Source organism: Anolis carolinensis, chromosome 3 (assembly GCF_035594765.1).
Source record: "Anolis carolinensis isolate JA03-04 chromosome 3, rAnoCar3.1.pri, whole genome shotgun sequence".
NCBI classification, from domain to species: Eukaryota; Metazoa; Chordata; class Lepidosauria; order Squamata; family Dactyloidae; genus Anolis; species Anolis carolinensis.
In genome coordinates this window covers 210,392,777-210,420,303 of record NC_085843.1, presented here as the reverse complement: position 1 = coordinate 210,420,303, position 27,527 = coordinate 210,392,777, and the positions used below count along the sequence as shown (strand labels likewise).

At 37.8% G+C, this 27,527-nt stretch overlaps 1 protein-coding gene across 1 annotated transcript; it reads left to right on the top strand.

The window, feature by feature from the left end:
• The first annotated feature begins 41 nt into the window (after positions 1 to 41).
• LOC100553856 (lipase member M) lies at positions 42 to 22,675 on the top strand. Its single transcript, XM_008116308.3, has 10 exons — positions 42 to 834; positions 1,507 to 1,657; positions 6,085 to 6,202; positions 6,687 to 6,885; positions 7,232 to 7,341; positions 11,641 to 11,777; positions 14,447 to 14,593; positions 16,151 to 16,222; positions 18,878 to 18,949; positions 22,160 to 22,675. The coding sequence occupies exons 2-10, from the start codon at positions 1,520 to 1,522 to the stop codon at positions 22,391 to 22,393; spliced, it is 1,227 nt and encodes a 408-aa protein (XP_008114515.2). The 5' UTR covers positions 42 to 834; positions 1,507 to 1,519; the 3' UTR covers positions 22,394 to 22,675.
• Positions 22,676 to 27,527: the final 4,852 nt, after the last annotated feature.

Sequence of the window (27,527 nt, the reverse complement as noted above, 5' to 3'; positions counted from 1 at the left end):
CCTTTTGAGAATATTCAAAATGTATTAGCATTGAATCAGCCCTGGACATTGATTGTGAAATACTTTGTTGTTCTTTAAAGCTTAGGACACTACAACAGTTTATATTTTCACACCCTACAGCTCATGGGAGTAGTTCAAGTTTCCCCATATTTGTCTTTGAATTAGTGATGCAATTTATGTTATGATAGTTTATTTAGTTGTGCAGTCCCAACACACAGCTGAATACATTAGCAAAATTATCAGAATGGAAATTCAACTCTTATTTCACTTCAGACATCAGTTAGCATATTTCAGGTACTTTCAGGTGACAGAAAACCTTTAGCCCTTTCAGGGCTGCCTTGTCTTTTAATAGCAATGAACCCAAACCTCTGCCTATAATACTACAATATGTAAACATATCATTCATTATTTCTTTCACAATTCACTATAAAGTAAAGACCCAATTAAGTAAAATGGCATTTTTTTCTTTAGTCTATCAGGTCAACCAAGTTATTTGCACTTGAGATTCCTTCCCATCAATACATACCCCTTCAAAGAAGCTTGAACTTTCCTCTAAACAACCCTTGAGAGTACAAAGAGCATTCATTCGGTATCTAATTTTCAATGACTTCCTTCAGTGTTACTAACTGAAGTGCTGGCTGAATGAACAAAGAGATGGCATAGGAATAAATAATAACTTATAGCATTTAACAATTTCCAAGGAAAAAGCTACATGTGATTGGTCCACTTATCTGTCACCTTTTTTATATATATCTGGTAAGAACGGTAAACCTGGAAGTTTCCATTCTCATCCCCAGCATTTGAACTTGTTTAGTGGAATAAATTGGGCATCAGGTTAGTATTCTTTATTATATATTAGATTGCATGAAGAATAGCCAAATGAATGGTATTAAACATGTATTCTGTGATTCAATTCTTGTTTTTCAGTTAGAAATATTTGACTTTATCATTGTGAAAATGTCAGATTTTTTAAAAAATGTTGCTGCATACTCTAGAATCAATGTTTCATATTCCTTTCTTCTATAATTCTCTTTAAGATACGAAAAAAGAATGAAAAAGGGTTTTATATTAGCAGAATGATACAGTAACATTTTCCTTGTTGCGCAGCAATTGAGCATAAATATTATTTTTGTGCATGTGTATATGCATGTTTATCTGTAAACACAGATTACACATTTTATGTTCTCCCAGCAGCAGCAACACAGTGACTTTTCCCACCAAAATAGGGTTGTTGAAACATAGATAGAAAGCTTATGTTAAGTAAGTAGAATTGTATGCATGTGTTTGAGTAAAATTATCTACTCCAAACAATTTCAGAATTTCACAGTTGTTGCATTTTACATGTATATATTTCCATTAATTGATCTTGACATAGTTAGGGGTACAGGGAGTACAGATCCTACAAATGGGAATTCTATCCCTTTTTATTTTGAATAGGGAGCTTGAGAACTGCTTCCTTCAATGCCACCTATTAACCAGTCACTCTCATTTCATTGGATTGAACAGAATACTATTATTAATGGATGGCTGTACAACACTGTTCAGGAACAGGATGTGGCCATGGATTGTTGTGATATACGTAGTCCAAGGGCTTGTTCATTCAAAAGAAGCAACGAGAACAAAAAGAGCTGTGGATCCAGAAGCCTTTATGAACATTGTAAGTTGCCATTCTGTTTCATCAAAACCAGTGGTAATAATAATAATAATAATAATAATAATAATAATAATACTTTATTTATACCCCGCCACCATCTCCCCATAAGGACTCGGGGTGGCTCACATGGGGCAAAACCCGAAACAACATAAATGAGCAAGACAGCAGCATAAATACAATTTACAATATACAAAAGATAAACAGTAGTACAATAAAACAATAATGGTAATCATTATCCGATTACAGATAGTGGTTTCCACAGAAATGAGTGGGTAAATTAGTGTTGTGTTTTAATATAAACTTTGAAGGAACTATTTGAGTGACAGTGCACAGTTCTTGAAGGGTTTTCTTACTTTATGGGCTAAAGAACTGAGTAGCCCACCCCACTGACATGGAAGCTAGCAACCAATACTGCCATATGTCCAGCAATATTTTATTTTATTAAAACTATTTTATTGAGTGTGTTTCATTGCACAGATTATGAGCTACATCAATTTCATACAATAAACCCATTTGATCTTATTTTTAGATTTCCCTTAAAATTTTCTAAATGAATCCTTTCAGTCATCCCCCTACATAAAACTAAAAATATATTTTTAAAAGGAAAAGAAAAGAAAATTGAAAATTAACTTCCTGTCTCCCCGCTCAGACATGTCTTGCGTCCTATCCCTGTCTATCAGAGCAACTAACAAAAATGGGACTGAAAAAATTTATGAAGGCTTGAGTGAAACATGTTCACAATATAAGACCCTCTTAAAAGGAAGAAACATGAATATAACAGACAAAATTGTATAAAGCTGGCTTTGGAAGTTAAGTAGAGAGATGAGGTTAAATTCTGGAATATGGTGCATTCAGGGCTAAATCCCCTGCAAACTCATTTTGGCTCTCAAATTGCAGCTCTTACATGGCAACCATATTTTGTGGAAATATTCAGTGGCCCATAGCTTGCCAAGGAAGTGCCTAAAACCACAAATTCCCCCGACTGGCCACAAGTTTCTTCAGAGGAAATTGAAGGTTTGCTTCAAAAAATAAAAACAGGAAAAGCACCAGGAGAAGATATGCTCCCGCTTGAATTGTTTAAATGCAACATCACCTGGTGGGGTCCTACCCTAGCCAAACAGTTTACACATATCAGTAAGACAGGAATCATCCCAAATGGATGGAAGACTAGTATAATTGTTTTACCATATAAAAAGGGCAATAGAACTGACCCTCACAATTATAGACCTATTAGTCTGCTGACCGTAGTGTCAAAAATCTATGGTAGGTTTTTGTTAAATAAATTACAGAGCTGGGCAGAGGAGAATAATATTATTGTAGAGGAGCAGGCTGGATTTTGACAAGGCAGAAACACAATAGACCAATACTTTGTGTTTTTTTTTTATCTAATCTGAAGAAACCAACGGGATGCCTATATGCTGCATTTGTGGATTTTACCTCAGCTTTTGACTCAATTGACAGACAGCATTTGTGGGCAAAGTTAGCAAAGACGAATGTAGATGGACAACTTTTGTCATTATGGCATCAGCTATATTTGGAGACAGATTTAAGAATGTGGTTAGGTCTGTCAGATAAGCTCTCAACAACAATGAAACAAGAAGAGGAGTCCAGCAAGGTTGTTTGCTGCCACCTTTTCTGTTCAATTTTTATGTGAACAATCTAGTTGCTGAATTGTGCTCCCTGATCATTTCCCACCATCAGGAAGTGATCAGGGAGAATTCAAATTTTATTATACACTGACAATATGGTCCTCCTGTCAACTACACAAAGAGGACTTAGGAGACTCTTGATGACACTAGGTAGAATTTATGATTAAGAGAAGTTGAGGTTTAATCATTTTAAAACCAAAGTGATGGTATAGTCCAAGAGGAAGCAGATACGCAAATGGAAACTGGATGGTCTCCCAATAGAGCAGTGCCGCAGCTTTAAATACCTGGGCATAAACTTCTCATATAATGGTAACTGGAAGAGTCATATAGAGGCAGCCAAATTATCTGCCTGGAGATTAGAAAAATCAATTCTAGCCTTTGGGAAAACAAAGGGGTGTTCCTTGGTGTGTCCCACAATTAAGATTTTTGCCACTAAAATTCTACCACAATTGTTATATGAAGTGGAAATATTGGGACAGGCTAACATAAAGCAGATTGAATGTATCCAGAATAAGTTTGTAAGAGGTCTCTTAGCCCTTCACCCGGGACATCATCTGCCTTGTTAAGGCTTGAATTGGATCTTCCCTCACTTAAGGCCAGAAAGCATAAGCTTAATATGTCACATGGGAAGAGTCTTCTGAAAATGGAAGATGAGAGTATAACAAAGCAATGATTGATGGAGCAATATAAGCAGAGAGGTTGGGCTCAGTGCTGGTTGTCCCTGCTCCATCAGCATTTTGATGTGTCAACAACAACCCTAATGAAGTTGGACAAGAAGACAATTAGAGATAAAATCTTTGAGATGGATGCATCTGACAACTTGTGGACTAGTAAACAGCAGGGTTTCACTGCTTGGTATCCTCTACAAAAAGAGTGATCAATATTGTCAACATGCTTATTATACTTTTAAACGTTGTATATTATTTGATGACATGGCCTAAGGCTGGTACAATAAACAACTCAATTCAGATGTGTCACGTGCACCATTGTATGTTGTCCCACTTATACTATATATACAATATCTCTTTCTATCCTCTATATTCATTTCTTACAAAAATGCAAACCAACAAGTAACTTCACATTTTTCTTTTTGATGTAAGTTATAAAAAGTTTCCAGTCATTTAAAAATGTGTCTATTGACTTCTCTTGAGTAATTTTACGTTATTTTTCCAAACTGCTTCTGTGTCAAACACCTTCCAATCCAAATGCCAACCATCAATTTCATAAGCCTTTGCAATATCTCACATAGCACTAGTGGACATTGGGTGTATGTGTGCGTGCGCAATAAAACATGTCTACGAGAATGGCAGATGTCGAAGTAAGATATAACTTTTCTGAATAGTTGTATTTATGCTAACACAAAGAGGAAGGTGTGTTAACAACCTTACTTTCACACAACAAAAAATTTAAGATCTCAAAACAGTGAAAGCCCTCTAATCAAGAGGACAAATCCATCCCTCTTGCTTTTATTGATGTTCATTTTCTTTGAAATATCCATGTCTTTCCATCACATTTATGAAAATTCTACAAAATGTGAAAAGTTGTTATGGAATAACATTCAGTCTTATCCTTATCTTTTGTATAAAAGGAACTATGAATTGAAGTACAATATAAAGATATTCAATACTTTCTTTTTCATATAAATATTCTTATTCAACAAAACAAACCTACAATCAAACAAAGACACATACAGAAAGACATATTTCACAAAGCAAAAAGATTTTGTTCTGAATATAAAACACAAACATAAGCAATGAACAAACTCAATCTAACACAATTGTACTCACCACTACCACTTCACGTAACCCTACTAAACACGTCTTACATATAGAACAATAAAAACTAGTCTATGAGTCTTGCGCCCCCTGGCTATTGGTTTTCATTTTTCAATTTGCTGTTTCCTTGAAATATTTCTATATCACCGCTCTTCTGTCTTTTAATAGCATTCTTTTAAGTAAAAAAAAAACCTCAATATTAGATTTTTGTCCTCATCTTTGATGTAAAAATGGTAAATAAATCCCAGTCTTCCTTGACATTGGTCAAGGATTTCTCCTGATACTCAAAGTTTTCTTTACAGATGCAGCCTTGGCTCTTTTCTCTACACAATATAACCTTTTCCTGAGTCATAACTCTCTCAAAAGATCTTTCATGTAGTTTGGAAACAGAGGCCCCAGCAGAGTTTGGAGACAGAGGCCCTAGCTAACCAGATGTTGTGTAGACTCAAGTAGTCAAACCATAGAGCTATGGCAAATATTACTTTCCCTTACCTTTGCACTATTCTCCAAATATAAGTCCCTCTTACTTCCATTGTTTTTTCATCTATATCTGTTGTGCACAGTATAAGCAATGTAGAACAAATATTAGGATTCCCACATCATTTTCCCTCTCCTAAGCAAAATGCTTCCTTACACTGAAATAATCTATGAACTGGGAGAAATATATTACATTAACATTTATTGCCAACTCCATATTCAGCTAAATAAAATGCATTACATGATGCAATTGTACTCCGTATTTTAGTGTCCACAGGAAAAAGTGGACTTTGAAACAAATAGTGAACTGAAGTTTTCTGTGTAATTAAACATTAAAATTGCAATAGTTGCTACTATACATTTATTGCAACATACACAAGAGATCTTCTTACATAAATGTACTGACAACTCTCTAAAACATATACTGTTCTTCACTAAACCATATTATTTTGCAGACACATTTGATTGCCACATATTGTAAGCAGAACCCTTCAAGAGAAAGTAATCATTCTCTCTCTGTCTCTTGCAGCATGAACTTATTACACACAAAGGCTATCCCAGTGAGGAATATAAAGTGATGACAGAAGATGGATATATACTTAGCATTAACAGAATACCATTTGGTGTTAAGAATCAAGGGAATACAGGTATTTTTTATCTGTGAGGAAACATGATGCAAAGTAGAGATGATATGAAGTGAATTAAAGAATAGGTAGATGTAATAAAACAATACAATTAGTTTTGTTGTCAAAATCACAATCATTAACGGGTGATGAGAAAGTATTGCTTTTCTTCTTATTTGTTGGATGAATTGTGTTTCATGTAACAAAATTTGGATTAAAATGCTACTTATGATATCTACAATACAAAGAACTGTGCATAGGGAAAGCACCACAAAGGACCTGTGCTGATTAAGAAACTAGTTCGATCAGATTTTGAAAGTGTGGTTACCTATAATATTTAGCCATATCCTGACATGTTTGTCAGATGACAACTGAAATTCAGAGCAAGAATCTGAGTATCATGAAACCACTTATCATGGTAGACTATCATTTGCTAAGTTAGTTTGCACAAATTTTGAATAATTCTTGTAGTGAGGAACTGTTTTCTAACATTGTGTTTCTTCTCCAGTTTTGAAACCAGTGGTGTTTCTACAGCATGGTTTACTGGGTGATGGAAGCAACTGGGTTATGAATTTCAATCACAATAGTTTGGGCTTCATCCTGGCAGATGCTGGCTATGATGTTTGGCTTGGAAACAGTAGAGGAAACACCTGGTCTAGAAGCCACCAAAATCTGTCTATAGCTCATGATGAATTTTGGGCTTTCAGGTATATTTAACTTGCCATCTTTGTAATTTACAGTGATAACAATTATAATTAAGAGCCTGAATATATTACATGTGTTAATACTTAAGTCTTCTAACAAGCTATCTCCGGCAACAGAATTGGTTGGTTAAAGGACAACAATCCTTTCTCTCATTAGTTCCAACTTCGCACAGGCTGAAAAGTTGATATTTCATAATACCAGTTAGGTTTTTTCATCTCTTTATATTTAAGAAGTATAAATTCACTCCTGATTTGTAGTGACAATGACATTAGTCAGCAACATTTGTAATAACCTAGTTCTGAAAGTAGATTTTGTAATCTTATCAATAGGTTTGTTCCTTTCTTCTAGTTTTGATGAGATGGCAAAGTATGATCTTCCAACTATAATCAACTTCATACTGCAGAAAACTGGACAACAGAAGCTGTATTATGTTGGCTATTCACAGGGTGCTGCAATAGGTATGTTACTTCAAATAAAGTGTAAATCAAATACTTCAGTGAGCTGCATTATATTAGAAATAAAAAGCTGGACCTTTAAATTATGCCAAGGATGAAAATGGGATGCACTTTTTTCACCAACGCATACAGTTGTAATTGACTTTTTTGACCGAAGAGTTGGATAACTTTCATTCAGTAATCACCCAAACAAAAAATAATATACATTTGAGATTATTATAAATGTGGACTGAGAGGGAAGCCAAAATAAGAGAGAACTACATGAATAGTGCTTGAATTGAAACATAGCCATCAAGTAAGGTTTAATTAAGCAGATGAGCCTAGTTACACGTGGATTTTACCAGAAAACTCACCAGGACAGATATTTCCAGACTCAGTTCCAGCTTAAATTGGTTTATAAGATATCCATGGTAAGAGGATGTTTATCTACATACTTTGGTTCATGGTCATCTACAGAAAGTCTTTCTGTTGGCAAATGGAAGATATTGTAATTATGTAGCTAGTGTTGAGTACTCATATAATAATAATAATAATAATAATAATAATAATAATAATAATAATAATAATAATAATACTTTATTTCTACCCTGCAATCATCTCCCAAAAGAGACCTGGGTGGCTTACAAAGTACTCATAATGTAACAATACATATAGTGCAATAAATACAGATCCATATCAAAGGAAAACATACTGTAATTCACATTATCAATACATAACAATACCACAGTAAAATTAATTAATCAGCCCTAAAATAACATCAATAAAATGTTATGATAATTATAGACATAAAATGAATAACAACCAACCAATCATATAAAGTGCTTTCAGGGAAAAAACCAATGGGTCTACAATTTGAACCTTTTGGGCTCTATATCTATTAGAAAGCTTGGTTAAAGAGCCAAGTTTTCAGGTTGGAGCGAAAACATTGGAGGGTAGGGACCAGCCTAATTTCCCTTGGGTGGGTGTTCCAGAGCTTGGGGAGGCCACCACCGAGAAGGTCCTCTCCCTCTTCCCCACCAACCGTATTTGTGAAGGCGGTGGGACCAAGAGAAGGGCCTCCCTGGTGGACCTCAGAGTTTGCACCAGTTCATAAAAAGAGATGTAGTCATGAAGATAGGCTGGATCAAACTGTATAGGGCTTTGTAGGTAATAACCTATACTTTGAATTGGGCCCAGAAACTTGTCAGTAGCCAGTGGAACTGCTTCAATAGAGGCATAGTATACTCCCTATAAGCAGCCCTGGTTAGCAATCTGGCTGCTGATCTTTGTACTAATTGTAGTTTCTGAGCCGTCTTCAAAGGCAGTCCCATGTAGAGTGCATTGCAGTAATCCCTCCTGGATGTAACTAAGGCATAGATCACCATGGCCAAGTAAGGTGTTTTGAGGTACGGTTGCAGCTAGAACACAAGTTCAACTGTGCAAAAGCCCTCCTGGCCACCACAAACACCTGAGCTTCAAGTATCAGTGCTGAGTCCAGGAGGACCCCCGAGACTGTGGACCTGTATCGTCAGGCGGAGTGTAACCCCTTCGAGCACAGGTTGCCACCCTATACCCCAATCAGCCTCATGACTGACCTCTGCCTTATCTGGATTAAGCCTCAGTTTGTTGTCCCTCATCCAGTCCATCAGAGCTGCCAGACACTGGTCTAGGACCCAGGTAGCTTCCTTGGAATTAGGTGGAAAAAGTATTGGAGATGAGTATCATCTGCATAGAGATGGCACCCAACTCCAAAACTCCAGAGAAAAAGAGATGCAGTCACAAAGATAGGCGGGACCCGAACCATATAGGGCTTTGTAGGTAATAACCTGCACTTTGAATTGGGCCCATATGATGCTCAACTCTACTACTCTTTTCCATCTAATTCCAAGGAAGCTCCCCAGATTATAGAGAAGACTTTAGTTCTCCTGAATCTTGCACATTCATTGACAGGAGCCTAAGCATTACATTAATGACTGAGCTGCACAAGGATCAGAAGCTCTGCCCGAGAAGTCTTCACCAAAAGCCAAATCTTATCAGACAGGATTTTAATTCCTCTCTTTCCCACGATTTTGTCATTGTTGGAATCAACTTCTGTTATTGAATCTGCATGCATTCAATAACAACTCATTTGGTAAATGTAATCTTCAAATTATATCTCAAAGGCATTAAGCAATATGAAAACTGAACGTTATACATCATTGATTCCCAAACTCTGATCTTTCAGATATTCTGGACTTTAACTCCCAGAAGCCTCAGCTGCTGTGGCTAATGATCAAGAATTCTGGAAGACTAAAGTTTGAGACACATTGATATACACTATAGGTATACCACTATACTATAGGTATATAGGCATGCACACATACACAAAACAGCAAAATAACACAAACACACACAAAAGTGTGGTGAGTAATTTATTAAAATAAAAGTTTAAACACCAACCCAAAGAATCAAGAGCAGCAGTAGGAATAAGTACTTCAAAATTGAGAACATATTCACCAGACAGTAGTGTTGTGCTTTTGTATGGAATTGCTGTTCGTTTTGTGTAGTTTCATTCATTTGGTTTCATTTTAACATTTGTTTCCACTAACAAAAATGGGGCGCCTATACGAACAAATGTTTTGTCTGGCTTACAAAAAAAATGAAAATTTTCGGACCATTGGCGGCAATGGGAGGGCTCCCGAGGCTCCCCCCACTCAGTTTTTGGGCTAGAGGGGTGAACATTGCCACACACTGTGGGCATTTTAACCCCTTTTAGCCCAACAACTTTTAAAACATTTGGGTCTTCCCCAGAGTACTATTGTTGTTAATAATATTATTATTAACACCCATTGGCACACATCGGATGTAATGGGGAGGCACTCCCCTCTCAGACTCAGCTTAGGGTCCCAGGATAGCTATCCTTATTAATATTATCATTAACACCCATTGACACACATCAGATTTCATGGGGAAGCAGACCTCTATCAGACTCAGCTTAGGGTCCCAGGATAGCTATCATTATTTATATTAATATTATTATTAACACCCATTGGGACACATCAGCTGTAATGGGAAAGCACTGTAGCCTTTTATCAGTACCTGCTTATTGTTAAGGGGCTGAAACAAAAGGAAAACGAAAGCAAGCACGATGACTGTGGCTTTCATTTTTGTGTCGCCTCTCGTTTCCTATGAAAATGTCAGCATTCATTTTGTGTAGATGAATGGTCAAAACAAAATGATAACACGAAGGAAAAGAAGGGAAAAAAATTGTGCACATCTCTACCAGACATCCCAGAGACAAGAAGCTTTCCACCATAGCACTCAAGTTTGATCTAGCACAAAATCTGACTGTTTTACTACCTCCGTCACCTTTGATGTCTTTCCGTAGCATATCCTATCACATTACGAACATCACAGGAGTGCAAACTGTTATGGATCCCAGGGCCCCAAAGTGAAAATATCCAAAGGGGAATATTCTATGGTCTTAATCCTTTAGGCTACCCCAGCTTTTGCCAAACTGCCCATTAGCCTCCTGAATTATATTCAGGGGGACATTACACATTCTTTTCTATGTATACACACACACACACACACACACGCATCCTTTTGAAGTATTTATCATAACCAGAATTCTAGTTGCTGGTATTTCACAGGAAGTAGCTAGATTTGCACCCTTTTTTTACACATGTCCATACAATCTTAAATGGGTGCCATATCCCCATAACTCTGAGAGGCAGACTTTTACAATCTGCATTGCAATAATTTCTGCCAGATTTCTCAAGAGCAATGTTGGGGATGAAGAGAGGCAATTGAGACTGGTTGTTCAAAATTCATTTTCAGGCATCCAAACATTCTGATCACCACACAGCCACTCCTCCCAAATTATCTATTGCATCAAAACATATTTTCTGGTGGCTTTTACAAATATGTCAGTATCAACAGCTAAAAAGAAGTCTTGGAAAATATGTGCCATGGGCACTGGTGATAGAAGTGCTTCAGGTGCTATGGAAGTTTTAAAAGGAAAGATATTATCTTGAAAATATGAAGTTAAAGATGACCAAGTTAAAACAGTTTTGCAAGGAGTTGAAATATGCCCATAATGTTGTTTCTGTGAGAGTGATATCTATCTGTGTGAGAGAAAGAGCATACATGTCTAAGAACAATGAGAAAACAAAAAATATATGATGGAGGTGAAAATGTATTTTCCAGCATGTCACATATATTTTTGTTTCAGGCCAATATTTAATTTTTATAATTTTGCTATATAAATTGAAATTTGGTGGGGCACAAGGCATCTGTGGTCTTTCTTGACTTTTCTTTTGCGTTTTTGACTTCTTCTCTCAGGATTTATAGCCTTTTCAACAATGCCAGAGCTTGCTCGGAAGGTGAAAATGTTTTTAGCATTAGCTCCTGTGGCTAGAATTAAATATGCCAGAAGTCCTGCAATGCAACTCTTGAATCTTCCAGAAAGATTCCTCAGGGTATGTATTGTTTCTACATCCCCTAAATTTGGATTACTCTCCAAATATCATTAGGGTTGTTTTTTTTTTCATACTGTATAAGCTCAAGGTCACCATTATATGTGGCATTTTTCTGTGGAAATCCCACTGAACTTTGGGGTGATGACTTGCAAGTAGCCATGAATAGGACTACAATGGTAATATTTATAATCTCAAGCACAACACTCAAGAATAATTTGGTATTTCTCATAAACTGAATAAACTTGTTCCTGAAGTGCAGGAACAAGAAGATTCTCTAAGTCATGTCTTGCCCCTGATTTTCCAGAACTCACACATATCTTGGTATACTGTAGTTGTTCAGAGATTAAAGCTATCATAGTAAACACTTTTATCTGGAGGGAAGTCCCTTAAACTTTGGAGGAAACCTATAGACAGGACTGTTTTTCTTGTTGTTACACTGCATGTCCTTGGAGATAGACCCTGAAAGAGGTATGTGACAATAAACGTTAATATAAAGAGACATAGTTTGAATGGGTACACCTATATTGAGAGTCTATCAGCATTAAACCCCAATTTGCTGAAGGTTCTGCCCTGTGGAAGAGAAAGCAACCAACTACCTATCTAATATGGCAGTTGTTATCTTCCAGGAAGGCTGAAATCCCAAGAAAAAAACAGCATTTAAATATTTTAAATATCGGTTTCTCTCAGGATTGCAGCCAGATTCCCTCCCGAACCCCCAGTATTTTCCAGGGAGGGAGGTATCATCTCCAACCCCACCCTGCTTTTCTTAGAAATGTACCGGAGAGGACTTCAAATGGAGGCAGGTCTCTTCTATGGAGCTGCTGTAGAAATCTTCCCTCCCCTCTCCAAAGGTCCTGTTGTGTCATTTTGACACAACAACAACTGTGGAAATGCTCCCTCAGGCTCCTGAAGTCTAAAGAACCAGGATGGTTGTGGGGATTGGCTCTCAGGATCAAGGTGATCCTGAGAGTCAATCCCCACAGACCCCACACCTGAAAGATTTGGACCTTATTGAAAGGTCCAGATCTTTGAAGGTGTTTTTTTTCAACCTGGAGCATGGCCTGAGGCATTGTTTGGATGTCTTAAGCTATTCCGGTAAAAATGATGGGTTTTAGGCCTATCTGGGAGAACCCTGAAAAGTTAATCTGAGGCTCCATTTACATTACCATTTAATCTAGTTTCTGAATCCAGATTTGAACTGGATTAGATTGTAGTGTAAACTCATATAAACCAGCTCAAAGCAGAGAATCTGGATTCAGAAATTGATTTATATGTCAGTGTAGATCCATTCTTCAAAGTAAGAGGGGTTAGGTTCAATAAATGTTGGATGAAATGTATGGGGGAAAAAGATAGAGCATCGAGAAGGGAATTTTTGAATGGGCTACTGAAAACTGACTACCTACATGGATCACATAGCCTGAACTGGGCCAAAAGTCACTCCTGGATGTTCAGACGATGTTCAAGGACTCCCAACCCTTAATGTGGAGTTGTCAAGAATACTTTTTGAACCTTGAAATGTTCTTTAATGTATTTTCAGTGGGGCAGGGTACATTAGGTTCTTTCAGAGAAAGAAGTAGACACACAGACCCAGTACTAGTTAATAATAGCTAATACTGATTACACAGACAAAAGGGGAAACATTCACATTTACTCTAACTTTCACTCATAATCCATTCATTCATCATTTATGCTTACCATCCTTTTTCATTAAGTTGATCAGCTTCTTGAGAGAAGGTGGCTGTTCATAATGGTGTTCTTTCAGGTCTAACACATGTTTTCTGATAGAAAGGGGTCTCTTTTATGTAGCATTTTTGCTGTTGTTCTAAATTGATTGACAACTTGTTATTCAGCTAAGACTTGCTGAAACTGCATCAATTCAGAACAGATGTTGTTTTTCTTCCTTAATAAGGACCCATTGCTTCTGACTTCCTTCTGACCATGTAAACATATCCTGTTCACAACAACAGTTCTTGGGTCAGTTATGTCAGCAGTTCAGCAGATTTCTTTGATCAGTGATTTTCATCTGCTCCAAAATGTCATTTTAGGCCTCAATCTTCTTAGGATGGTATCTTCAGTATTGGCAAGTCTTAATAGGCCCTTACCAGACCCCAGTCATACAATTTCATGCATCCATCCTCATATCACAGGGTAAAATTTGTTAACTCAATTTTATCTTGCATTAGCAGAAGTCAAGTAATGCTCCAGAACTTCCCTGTAACTGCAAACAACCCAACACTTTGTGGTTGGTGTGAACAGCTTAGTTTTTAATTCAAATTGCCTCAGGTGTTCACATTGGCTAGTGCTGCCATCCTGTTTCCTCAGTGCACTGTGGGGCAAGAAGAGGGGATTGTAGTTAACTTTTACATTCTTTGTCACAGAGGGCCCTTTCAAAAAGGGCTAAATATTAAAAGGAACCAGAATTTAAAATTTCAGTTTCTCTCGGGATTTAGGCCTCACAGATGGCCGAAATCCCACAATTTTAGGGGAGATGATCCGGCTTGATCAGAGATGTTCTTCATCAATAATTTTTGTTACCTTGACCACATTCTGGTATTATTTGGAGACAATATGCTCTGATTTTTATCTGTGAAATGTAGGAGGGAAGCTGGAAAAGACTTAAAGAAACAAGGGCAATTTCAAATTATGACAGTCCTCTTTTTATATTATAGGTTATACTTGGCAAAAGAGAATTCCTTCCTCAGAATCAATTAATCAAAAGTATTCTTACCACATTCTGTGGCCAGGGACTCTTTCCTAGGATTTGTAGAAATATCTTCTTCCTTCTCAGTGGATACAATACAGAAAATATGAATACAGTAAGTGTTCTGTTGAATTTTGACTTATTGTTTTTATCCATTGAATTTTTTGCAGATGAAAACACGAAAATAAATGTTATTTTTCAGAAGCATGGAACTGCCAGGTGTCTGGGAACTGCACTGCCTAGAGCTCTGAGGACTTTGAAGGGCCTTTTGTTCCCTCTCCCCAAATGTTCTAAATGTTAGTCACATGGGAAATCTTTACCTAAACGGGAAATGAAGAGAAAGTCAAAATGCAGTTCACCTCCTGTAAAGGACTAGGGGCCACTAGTTGTTGTTTTGGTTGTTGCATGCCTTGGAGTTATTTCCAACTTATGGCAATCCTAAGATTTGTTCAGAGAAGGTTTGCTATTGCCTTCATCTGAGGTTAGGAGAATGTGACTTGCCCAAGGTCACACAATGGATTTTCATGTCTAAGTGGGGATCCAAATCACTACACTGGGTCTCCAAAATTCCCTAGAAATGTGTTCCTTAGTGGGAAATGTGTGCCTTTTACATTAAACTGGGGGTACTGAAAGTTCATGGGTTCTTAAAAACAACCTTAGTATAAGGACCTCTTCTGGTGGTGCCCAGCATGGGGTGTGGAAAACCTGTTGCGCCATGCCCTGCATGGCCCGACCCATTTCTTGCCCCATCCCATGAGGGAAAGCATTGACTACCCAGCTTTCCTCATCATTGAACACAGGGCACCTCCCATGCTGCGGCAGTAGTGGCATGCACTGCTTCCTCTACAGCAGTGGTTCTCAACCTGGGGGTCCCCAGATGTTTTGGACTACAGCTCAGAGAAATCCCAGCCAGTTTACCAGCTGTTAGGACTTCTGGGAGTTGAAGGCCAAAACATCTGGGGACCCACAAGATGAGAACCACTGCTCTACGGTTTTACAACAGAGCCCACTGGAAGTAGTTCAATGTCAGGGGATGGGAGCCAGTAAGTTCTGTCATAAAATTTTAGATGAAGTAGCCATGTTGATGAAAGACACACTGTTTTATGAGGATCGTAAAACTGTTAACAACTAAGTAAAAATAATATGTAATTTAAACTCTCAAGATGAATGCATCGAACTGAATGAATTTGGCATTAATAGGGCATTAAAACAAATTATTTCGGCATTAGTAGCATTTGAATCCCCAGGTTGACTTTGAACCAGTCAAATTATCTCATGCTCCGAGAAAGGCAAATGCAAACTCTATCTAAAAAAGTATTGTGAATAAAACTAAACAATAAACATGAAGATATACAACAATAACAAGGCACTACAAATACCAGATTCATCCTAAAACTTAGGGACAAATATGGTATTCCTAGTATGTTGTTGTTGTTTTTGTTATTGTGTACCTTCAAGTCCTTTGTTAGATTTTACCTAGTTTTAATTATAACTTTTCTGGATAATATAATTATTTTTTAATGTTTATATAAAGCAAATTTTAATTAGGTTTCTTTTACATTTGTAAGCTATTTTAAGCTCCAAACTGTAAAAAAAGCAGTGATATAAATGCTAACAAAAATATATGTTTTGTTATGAAGAAATCATCTTCTTTCCTTTCATTATCTTCTAGAGCCGAATAAATGTGTATGTGGCTCATTTACCTGCTGGAACATCTGCTCAGAATATACTGCATTGGAGCCAGGTATGTTTGCCTTGCATGCATGTGTGTTTATGTCTCTCTGTGTGTTTGTATATATACACACAGAGACACACACATATAAAGAGGGAGGGAAAGGGAGGGAAATAGAGCATGAGGAGAAAAAATTCAATATATAATAAATTCTATATATCACTCTATCAAGAGATAACAATTCGGTATGGAAATATGCATATTGTAATGATCACCAACCCTTCAAACAGTAAGCCAACAATAAGCACAAAAATTCATTAAAATATAATATAAATATGAAATCTCTGAGGTAATAGAAAATGTTGTAATCTATCTATACACATAATAAAAGTGAAAATCTGTATGTGTGTATGTGGCAGGATGTCCGCTCACACAGACAGCTTCTGGCCTCCACAAACAGGATAGAGTTCTCAGTGCTGTCGAGCTACCAAGTCACTCCCTCCCAGGACATTTCAGGTCACAGCGAGCACATCCCAGTGTTCCTTTCTCTCTCTATTTGCATGACCCCACCCACTGCCTCTTTCTTAACCCTTTCCTAAGATAAAAACAACACATTACAAAAAGTCCAATTTAAAAATCAATAAAACACAGTAGAAATTGCCATAAAATGAATAATACAACATCCCAGCAACAGCCCAATTCAACCAATAAAGGGCTGGTGACCATATTAGATTGTTTGGTCCTTAGATTAGCAGATGTCTTAATCATTTCCAAAGGCCTGCCTGAAGAGCCATGTTTTCTCCTCCTTGCATAAGCACTGTATTTATTTATTTTATTTATTTATTACATCACTTTATTTATTTATTTATTTATTTATTTATTACATCTATCCTGCCCTTCTCACCCATCAGGGGACTCAGGGCGGCTTAAAATATAAACATATACATCAGAAAAACAGTTTACATCAGATTTAAAAGTCTTTCAAAATTAAAAAGTTACAATAAAAATTAAAATATACATTAAAAACCTACATAATTATACATTTAATGTGGGGGCAAGCCTAATATCCCTGGGGAGGGTTTTCCAAAGCCAGGGGGCCACCACCGAGAAGGCCCTCTCTCTCATCCCCACCAGCCACAGTTGAGACGGAGGCGGGACCGAGAGGAGGGCCTCCCCGACAGATCTTAAAGCCCATGCCAGTTCAAAAGGGAGATGCGGTCATGAAGATATGTTGGACCTGAGCCATGTTGGGCTTTGTAGTTAACCTGCACTTTGAATTGAGACTGGAAAATTGTTGGCAGCCAATGGAGCTGCTTCAATAGGAGTGTTGTGTGTTCCCTATAGCTGGCAACTATTAGCAATCTTGCTGCCAACCTTTGCACTAATTGCAGTTTCTGAGCCATTTTCAAAGACAGTCCCACATAGAGTGCATTGCATTAGTCCATTCTGGATGTAACTAAGGCGTGGACCACAGTGGCCAAGTCAGGCTTTCAAGGTATGGATGCAGCTGGCACACGAGATTTAACTGTGAAGGCCCTCCCAGCCACCACAGACACCTGAATTTCAAGTATCAGCTCTGAGTCCAGGAGAACCCCCAGACTGTGGACCTGTGTCCTCGGGGGGAATGTAACCCCGTCAGGCACAGGTTGCCACCTATACCCCGATCAGCTTCATGACAGATGAGGAGGACCTCTATCTTGTGTGGATTTAGCCTCACTTTATTAGCCCTCATCCAGTCCATCACAGCTGCCAGGCATCAGTCCAGGATCTGGGGAGCTTCCTTGGATTGCGGTGGGAAAGAGTAGTAAAGTTGTGTGTCATCTGCGTAGAAATCTCTTCTTAATTTATCTTTAATGCACATACAGAATCATGGGAGAAGAGATTTTCATTTGGATGTTTGAACTATATGCCACTTTAGTACTCAAAAATGAAAACAGTACCTTGAATTCTGCTTCCTATAGCAAAGAGCCATTATAATTTGTTTTGAAATAATGTAATTGGGCTCCATCAAGATGAAGCAAGCACAGTTCTAGTTGCCATACTACACAAACTCGAACTTTCATACTGTTTTCGAGTGCAGCTCAATGTATAACACCTAGATGAATCACTTACAAAGCTATTCTTTTATTCAATTATTTGGAAAGCTGAAAATTACGCTTGATGCCTTCTAATGAATATACACAACTATAAAAGAGATATAAGGAATTCAGGTCACTTTTCTAGTTCTTTGATCTCCTGCCATTTTCTAAGGAGGTAAAGCCCTGCCCATCAAGCACCGATACTATCATGAACACATGACTCATAGAAACATATAATTCTATCTAGGAAATAACTAGAGTGACATGGGAGATTTCCAAATCCAAATTTGATTTATAGCAATTGTATTCAGATGCTCTTGTCTAAATGGGAAGGGAATTTTTTAAATTCTCATTTTTTTTCTACTTTGATCAAAATCTGGATGTACAGATTTTTTTCTACTTTGATCAAAATCTGAGTGTACAAGCCAAACCCAAGTAAGATTTTACAGTATCGTCCTATACATGTCGTCTCAGAAGTAAGGCCTATGGAGTTCACCTGGGCTTGCAATTAGGTGAATAGATCGTGCTCTTGGCAGATCTCCCCTACACTTCAAGCCAAATATAATCACCTACACTTGGCATATTTTTATGTTCAAATAGTACTGTTAACCTAGCAATCTAATATTTAATTTATTGTCTTTCCTATTAGGCCTACCATTGTGGATTATTCAAAGGTTTCGACTGGGGTGATGAGAACAAGAATAAGGAAAAGCACAACCAGGTAGAGAACTTTACATTTCTTAACAAACACCACCTTTGATAAAGAAAAGAAAGCTGAAAAGGAGCCATAAAGTGGGGAAAAATAAATTAAAACACACAAAATGATTTTTATTGATCCAGAAGGATAGATAACATTTATGCAGAGAGTAAAATTGAAGATTCTATTTTTGTTTACATAACTTATATCCCATATTTCTTCCACTATGGTACCCAAAGAAGTTACTGGCTTGACTTAAAGCAAAATACAGCTAAAACAAGGGATACTTCTATTTGAACAAAAATTACATTGCAGACAGGGATTTAAAACTGTTCTAGAGTAAAATTATCATAATAATGATAATACAACACAATCCAATTAAAAGATGCCTGGGTAGACATAAATCATATAGAGAGGGATCCCAGCTGAATGTCTGGGGCAAACACAGGGGTTATACCCCGTGTCCTCACCAAACATGCTTTTAATGTTAGTGGGACAATGGGGACAGTATGTCATGTAGAAAATCCAGAGTAAGAGCATCTCCAACAAATGATTTAAGCACATCATTGTGGGATAACTCTCCCCCCCCCCTTTACTAATGTCAAGGTTACCTATGTTAGAATAGTGCTGCCCCGGAACTGCAAAAACAAATGTTTACTCTCTTCTGTGTGACAATTTGAAGAATTTTATCATTTTCTCATCTCTAGTTTAGCCATTGCTAAAGGGATTTCAGGGGGCACAATCCCTGCTATGCCCTCTTCCAAACCTCTTTTTGATTGTTCTGGGAAATCTCTGGGCATTCAGAATGGTCCCAAGGACCATACATAAACCTTGACCTACACTTGACTACACAATGAGCTTCTAGACAATTCTCTGCTGTAAGAAAAGAGGTATGGTGGTAGTAATACAACTTGCTACAATGGTTGAGAATCTACAGAGACATTCCACTGGGAGAGACATACAGAAAGATAAACCAGAAAGGAAACGACAGGGATGGGAGAGCAACAAGAAGTAATGTGTTCAGGCCTGTAGCGGGGGGGGGGGGGTGTTAGGGGTTCAACCCCCCCCCCCCAAATTTTCAGGTTATAAAAAAAAACCTGGTTTACTCATGAATTTTAACTGGTTAACCAAATCCCCATGCTAAGTCTATGAGATGCAACACATTAAGAGTACCTCCAGGCACTATCTCAAGCAGATATTGACAGGTTTGTAGCGGGAGGGGGTGGTGCCAGGGGTTCAACCCCTCCCCCCAAATTTTCAAAAAAAAATTCTGGCTACTGTGTTCCAGTGGTTATTGGTGGCTATCATGTCAGTAGGGCAGTGAATCTATACCCCGTTTTGGTTAACTTCAAAGGAGTTGTCAGTATTTTTTGTTGAATACCTTCAAGTCATTTCTGGCTTGAGATCCTAAGGGAAATCTATCAGGGTTTTTTCCCCTCAAGATTTGTTCATAGGGGTTGGGAGAGTATTGCTTGCTCAAGATCACCCTGAAGCTTTCTATGGTCAAGGGGAGATTCAAACCCTAGTCTGAGGATTCAGCACCTTGAAGGATTCTTGTAAAGCCTGCATTAAACCATGGATTCCCCATTGTACTTACAAGGGATCTACTGGATGCCATTGGTATATTATTTGTGATTTGGCAATCCTTCAGACAACACCTAGCCCCTCTCCCAATATTTTAATTACATTTTTGACAATTAAAAACACACACAATTTGTCAAAAATACATAAACATAGAAATACTTATTTCTTTATTTGCCCCATTTATACCCTGCCTTTCTCACCCCAAAGGGGACTCAAGGCGGCTTACACATGGCACAATTCAATGCCTCAAAACACATATAAAATTATAGCTAAAATATTAAATATTTAAAATTTAAAACATAGAAATGTAAACATTACTTAGACAACAACTGCTCAACAAACATAATTATAAAATGACCAACATAAGCATAAATTGGTTTTAAAAGTAGATTTCCAGCTTCTTTGTTGGTTTCTCTATGAAATTAACATTTTTCTTCCACTTTATATCCGGCAAATTATTTATTGTTTATTTTAACTTTTACAAATGAATATCCCAACATTTTGTCTCCAAACATACATAAAATATTTCCCTTTCCCTCAGATATATATTGATAAAATGGTTTCCATTCTTCTGAGAATGTGTCTAATGACTTATTCTGTAACAACATTATTAATTTGTCTCACATTCCATGCACTTTTATCTGTGGTCCCAGGTGTAGAAGTTTAACCTATCTCTTCCTTCTTGCACTTCAAAGGGAAAACCAAATAAAGAAAAAACAGAGAATGGCACATAGAAATTTCACTGTACTGAGATATTTAGGGTGGGAGACCCCATGACAGCTAGGTGCCTGCAAACATGTGATGTGCAGCCCTCTATACTTTGCTCCTGGTAGTAATTTGTTCTCTGAAATGTTCAAGTGGATATCACAAACTAAAGAAGAAAATCCCCAATTTCCCGAAGAGTACTTTCTTGCAACATGATTCACCCCCAAAACATTTCAGCTAAATTGCATTTGAAAGTTAGCTGCCATTCTTAGCTCATCCTATTTTTTTAACCCAGTGGTTCTCAACCTGTGGGTGCCCAGGTGTTTTGGCCTACGACTCCCAGAAATCCCAGCCAGTTTACCAGCTGGTAGGATTTCTGAGAGTTGAAGGCCAAAACATCTGGGGACCCACAGGTTGAGAACCACTGTTTTAACTAATCATTTTCCAAAGTCATTGTTCCATGGACAATATTTGCTTCATTTTTTAAACTTCACTATCACTCCATTTGTGAATTAAGATCTAGGGTAGAATGGTGTGAACTATTGTATTAGCAGCCCTCACTGGGTATAGAAATTGATAGTTGGAGAATTAAACAATTTGACAGATAAAGGACTTCACAGAAAGGAAACAAGGAAGAAGGCAGAGATGAATTGTCTCAGAAAAAGCTCTGTGTTCTATGATATAAGAAGCCTGAGAATTATAGGAAGGAAATGAGGGGAGGAAATGCCATTATGTGAAGATTGTAATTGGGGAAATGCTTGGGCTCCACATTCCTAAAAATGGACAATGCTGTGAGTGATTAAATAAAAAATGAATGAATCTATAATGTTTTTCTCTCTCTTGAATTATGACAATGCATGCATCCTCTTTCCAATTCATTTATTTTTAGTGTAGATAAAATGCATTGATTTAACAAGTCACTACTAATATATATATTTTTTCTAGCCTGTCCCTCCTATATATAAAGTGGAAGATATGAATGTGGCAACAGCAGTGTGGTCTGGAGGAAAAGACCTGTTCTCTGATCCAAAGGATGTTGCTATACTCCTCCCTCAGATCGGAAATCTTGTTTTCCATAAAGCAATTCCAGAATGGGCTCATCTGGATTTCATCTGGGGACTAGATGCACGTCAACGCATGTATAATGAAATGATCACTCTGATGAGGCAGCACGCCTAAATCTTCTAATACAAAATTTTGTCTTGTTGTTTTACACACCAGCCAAAACATCTAGAAGATTTTTTCACTTCAAACCTTGCAGCCCATTTCCTCCAATCTTTTTGCAAATTCAATAACCATTGAGATTCATGGAACTTACTACTGAGAAAGGAAATTTATTTTTATTGTACATTGCTTAATGATAGTTTCTTCTGAACTAAATTTCAGAATACAATATGGCAAGTTTTTGTAGCAGAATAATAAAAATTAATCTTGAATTATTTCCTTTGCAATAATTTCAAACAGCTTGCGCTAACCATTCTCTCGACAATTTCCAGATTGGTAGATTGTTCATAAGCATCTATGTTATTTTCATGTTTTTAAAACTGAAAAAAGATTTGAAGATAGTTGAAAATTTCAGAAATATTTACAGTTCAAGCTTTGGACACATAAAGCCATTGCACAAGTTACATTCTGTCAGCCAGAGAAGAAAGCAATGACAAACCTTTGAAACAATTTTTGCAATGAAAATCCTGTGATAGGTTCTCTTTAAGTTTGCCATAAATAAGAAATTACTTGAAAGCTTACAACAAGAAATTATCAAGCATACTACAAGCTGAAAAGACAGATACATCATTACCATCACCACTTTCTTACTGGTAAGGAATGTAATAGGGACTGTTAGTGGTTTGTTCATTCATTCATTTATTCATTTATGTGATTGGTTCAGGAATGCAAACCCAAACAAGTGCAGGGAAGAGTACTCTTTTGATAGCTTCCATAGTAAGAGATTGGAAGACTTTGTGTATAGCAAAAGGATCCAGAACATGGCATATTTGGGGCCAGTATCATAGGCTCTGGCCACTCTCTTCTGTGCTTCTTTGCATGATTTCAAGACATAAAGAATGGATGGCCAGCTGTCATCCTGGACTGATCAGTTATTTTGCCAAACCACAGAGAGATGTGGAAAAAAGAGGTGTGGCCCACTTTCTTGCACAGTCTGTTTTCATCAGTCAATACGCTACAGGACTGATGGGAATCATTTATCAGAAAAAGGGAATTTGATCTTCCTGGGAGACTTGCAACATAGAGTGTGTGCCTTATTGGCTAGCTCAATGGGGTAAAGGGGCTATTCAAACCTTGCTCCTTTACCATAACTGCTAGCAGGTACATCTAGGTATCTATTTTTGTTAAAGATTAGGACTCTGGAATGGCCTCTACCAGTCCTCAGAACTGTGGGTGGGAAAGAAGCCTACCCTTGAAGCTGGCCTGGGACAGGAAGTGGTTTGGTCTCACTAATAATTAGGTCCTGGGATTTGGTTGAGTCTGGGTTTACCTTCCAGTAAGTGGCTGGCCAGAGAATAAACCAATTATTGGATTATCCTTGTAGCTCAGGGGTTTTGCTCTAGAGAAGATTCCAGAATTAGTTGAGTGTAGACACCTGGCTTTTTGCCCCTTTCAGATCCAAGTAAATTAAATAGGATATGAACCAAATAAACTGGTCCTTATGTAACTCAATGTCGTGTGACTGGTTATTCGATGGTTGGTAAAATTGGCCCACACACATCTGGTGCCTGAAATGTGAGACCCCTGTTTCTGGGAATATTTTACTTGCTGCTTCCAAAAATAGCGCTAGGTTTTTGAGATATAGAATATATGCCATCTACCAATTTTCATCTGCTCACCCATAGAAAATCATGATAATACATCTAAGAAGCTAGAGCTGATGCATCTATCCAAAGCAATTTTCTTCAGCAATGCCTAATTAACCCCAGGAATAGTCCTAAAAATCAAGACACTAGGGGGAAAATTACTGGGATGTGTACTCAATATATACTTTGTCCTCAGTGTATACCTTGAGTATTACTATTCCAGTGCTATCAAGGAAAATGTTCTTCATTTGATGTCCTTCATTTGGTGTCCTTCGTATGAAGCATTTCAGTAAAGAAATCCTCTATAGCTTCATTGCTTTGGTCATTTATTTCACTCTGGCCCCTTCCACACAGCTGAATAAAATCCCATATTTTCTGCTTTGAATAGGAATATATGTCAGTGTGGACTCAGATAACCCAGTTCAAAGCAGATATTGTGGGATTTTCTGCCCTGATATTCTGGGTCATATGGCTATCTGGAAGGGCCCTCTGTAATACATGACTGGCATAACCTTTTTCATTGCATTGCCTCTGCCATCTTTTATTGCAAACTCTTGCAAACTGATTTATCTTCCTGAATTTATTATAACATTTCTATAAGTTGGGCATTTCACGTCAGCTTATGGCAGCAACCTCACTTAGTGCATACTTTAAAAACATTTTTATTACTTTGGAAATTACTTTTACTGTTTATTACTTCTCTGAAATCCTACAGCTAATTTTATTACCAACTCAGGGGGTCTTAAAAATTAAATTACTATGAACACTTTGATTTCTAATCATTTATACTAACTAGATACAACTTTCAAAATGAAATAATCTTTTGCTTATTAGTAGAAGGTAACAGCAGCTGAAAAGAAAAATTGGTTTCTATTCACCCTGTCCACTGATGCATACCATAACAGTACTGTGAAATCCAGTTCTAACTGCAATGGTACATTAATTTAGCTAATGCTCCAATATAACTCCAAAACACAACAGCATGCTACAGTAGAAACAAAAAACATCAGATCAAATGACCCTTCTTTTTGGGAAGGTGTTTCTTGGAAAGTGACAGTACAGCAAAGTACTTGAGCTCTCTATCCTTCAGCAACCAAACCAGCATGCCTAATCTGCTGGTTCTGAGGGGAAAGCAGGAAGACCTATAGAAAGATTAAACATTTAAGGGTTTTTTTCGTATCAGGGGCAACTGGAGTTGCTTCTGGAGTGAGAGAATTGGCCGTCTGCAAGGACGTTGCCCATCCGCACTCTCCCCGGGTGTTTCCAGGTGATAATGGGAAGGGGGAGCAGAACTCACAAAATTGTGGGTGGTTGTGAGGTAGGAGAACTGACATACTGTGCAAACCAGTTTTCATAGTCCTTCCTGACTCTTTAATCCAGGATGGTGACAGCCCATGCTCAGTTGTTCACTTTCTGCATGCTATAGGCATTGAAAATGCCTATGTTCCCTCACCCATCTAGCTCACATTCTCCTGACTTATGCAAACATATTAAGATAAGCCATCTTGCTCAGCTTATCTGCCAGCAGTTTAAGGATGGGAAGCGTAAGCATTTAGCAGCATCCTAAAATTAAGCTGGCATCAGCTCCAGTCGTCCAGAGGAATTAATTTCCACCTGCTATAATGATGAAACATGCACTCACTGACTTGTTTTGACATCAAAGTCAATGGGGCTTACTTCTGAGTAGTAACTCCCATCAAGAAAATACAATTCAAATTACAGCTCCTTTATGCAGTAACATGGGGATATCTAGTTAAAAACAAAGTTGAAATATAAAATGGGACTTAATTAAAACTAATAAAATGAGCATGTCTTGTTCCCAAGAAGAAAATCATGAGATTAACATTTCAAACACCTCTCACTGCCTATTTCTATTTGCCCACCCCACTGCTATGAAACACCTTCCTCCAGTCCAATCTTTGCTGCACACGTTCGGCAAGAAAAATAAAGTGAGGAAATCTTCATGCTCACTCACTAGATCTCTCCCTAGAAATCTATACTGTTGGAAAATACTGCTCCAATGCAACATTCTCTTCACAGCCCTAATTCTATTTACTATCAGAACATTTTGGACTTCAGGCAGCAAAGGGCTTTTCTGTAGGCTTCTGCTCAATACTGCCTTTCAACCAATCTGTATTTGTTCAGCTGTACATTGTAATACATGGTCCTCAGTAATCAATGGAGCTCTCCAACCTGCTCTTGTAACTTTAGAAACTCTCAGGTGTCTTTGGTTACAAAGTGACCATACCCTCTCTCTACTTATTTCTTCTGCCCCCCCCCCCTCAGTATGATGAATCAGAACTCCCTCCTCCTTCCAAACTGTTCACTTAATTGGTTGAAGTTAGTCTCAGAGGGCTATACAAGAGAATCTTCATTTTTTCTGTAAACCCTGTGTAAGTGGATTATCTATTAACTAAGGTTTTGAAAGAGGCTGGCTTTTGATGAACAGATTTATTGCTTTTACACATCAGCCCTAATTGACCACTGTAAAAATCTGAAAGACTGGTATCACCTTAGGCAGCCCTTTGACAAGGACAAGGGACATGATTTACATTCTACTGGGTTCTCCACACCTACAACTATACATATGCTTTATGCCTGAGGATGTAAGATTACTCAGCACTGCATCTAAAACGTAAGTTTATGTCCATGAAAGCTTATTTTAAAATAAAAAAGTTAACTTTAAAGGCACTGCATGTTGTATTCCAGCCTGCTTCTGACCTGTCAGATGAGCCTGGGTTGGGGCCTAGGATTCCCATGCAGCCAGAGGTAAATGATTATGTACAGCCACCGTTAGATGAGGATTCTGGGAGCAGGAATACAATGGTTTCAAGCAGGCAGTTTGAACCACATTCCTTGGGAGAGTCAAGGTTGAGTTATCCCTTGGCAGATGGGCATTCCAGTCTTGATAAGAGTAATGAGGTTGACAGAAAGAAAGCAATATGTCAACAGAGGCTTTGTCCATCCTACAAAACCCGGGATTTGGATTGATTGGTCTGAAGGAAGGAGCCAGGTTTCCTGCAGGGCAACGATTGAATTCTTAGCCAAAAAGTCTTGCAGTTGTGGACAGATAGCTTTTCCTGCCCACCCTGCTAAGTTCCATATAAGCAAATTGGGGAATAGATTGTTATTGCATTTTAGTCAGTCTGGTGATTTTATCAGGTTCCCAGTGGATGCTGCCATTTTTATTATGTTTAAGAGAGAGGCTACGCTTAATAACAGAAACCCACGTGGTAGTGTTATTTTGGCCTAGTTAGTCAGTTTCTAGATATAGAAAGTTCAAGTATTCTTGTCTAGACCAATTTTTTGTTTTTAATTCTCTGACTAGGAGCAGCAAGGTGAATCTGTCACCCTGTATGCAGCTCCCTCTTGGCAATGTATTCCCCCCCCCCCCACACACACACACACACATTGCGGGGAGGCCCTGCACTGGCTCCTTTGGAGTCAGTACAACACAGGAAGCCACTCGTGTTGCCAGGGATGCATCCAACAACACTTTCAAT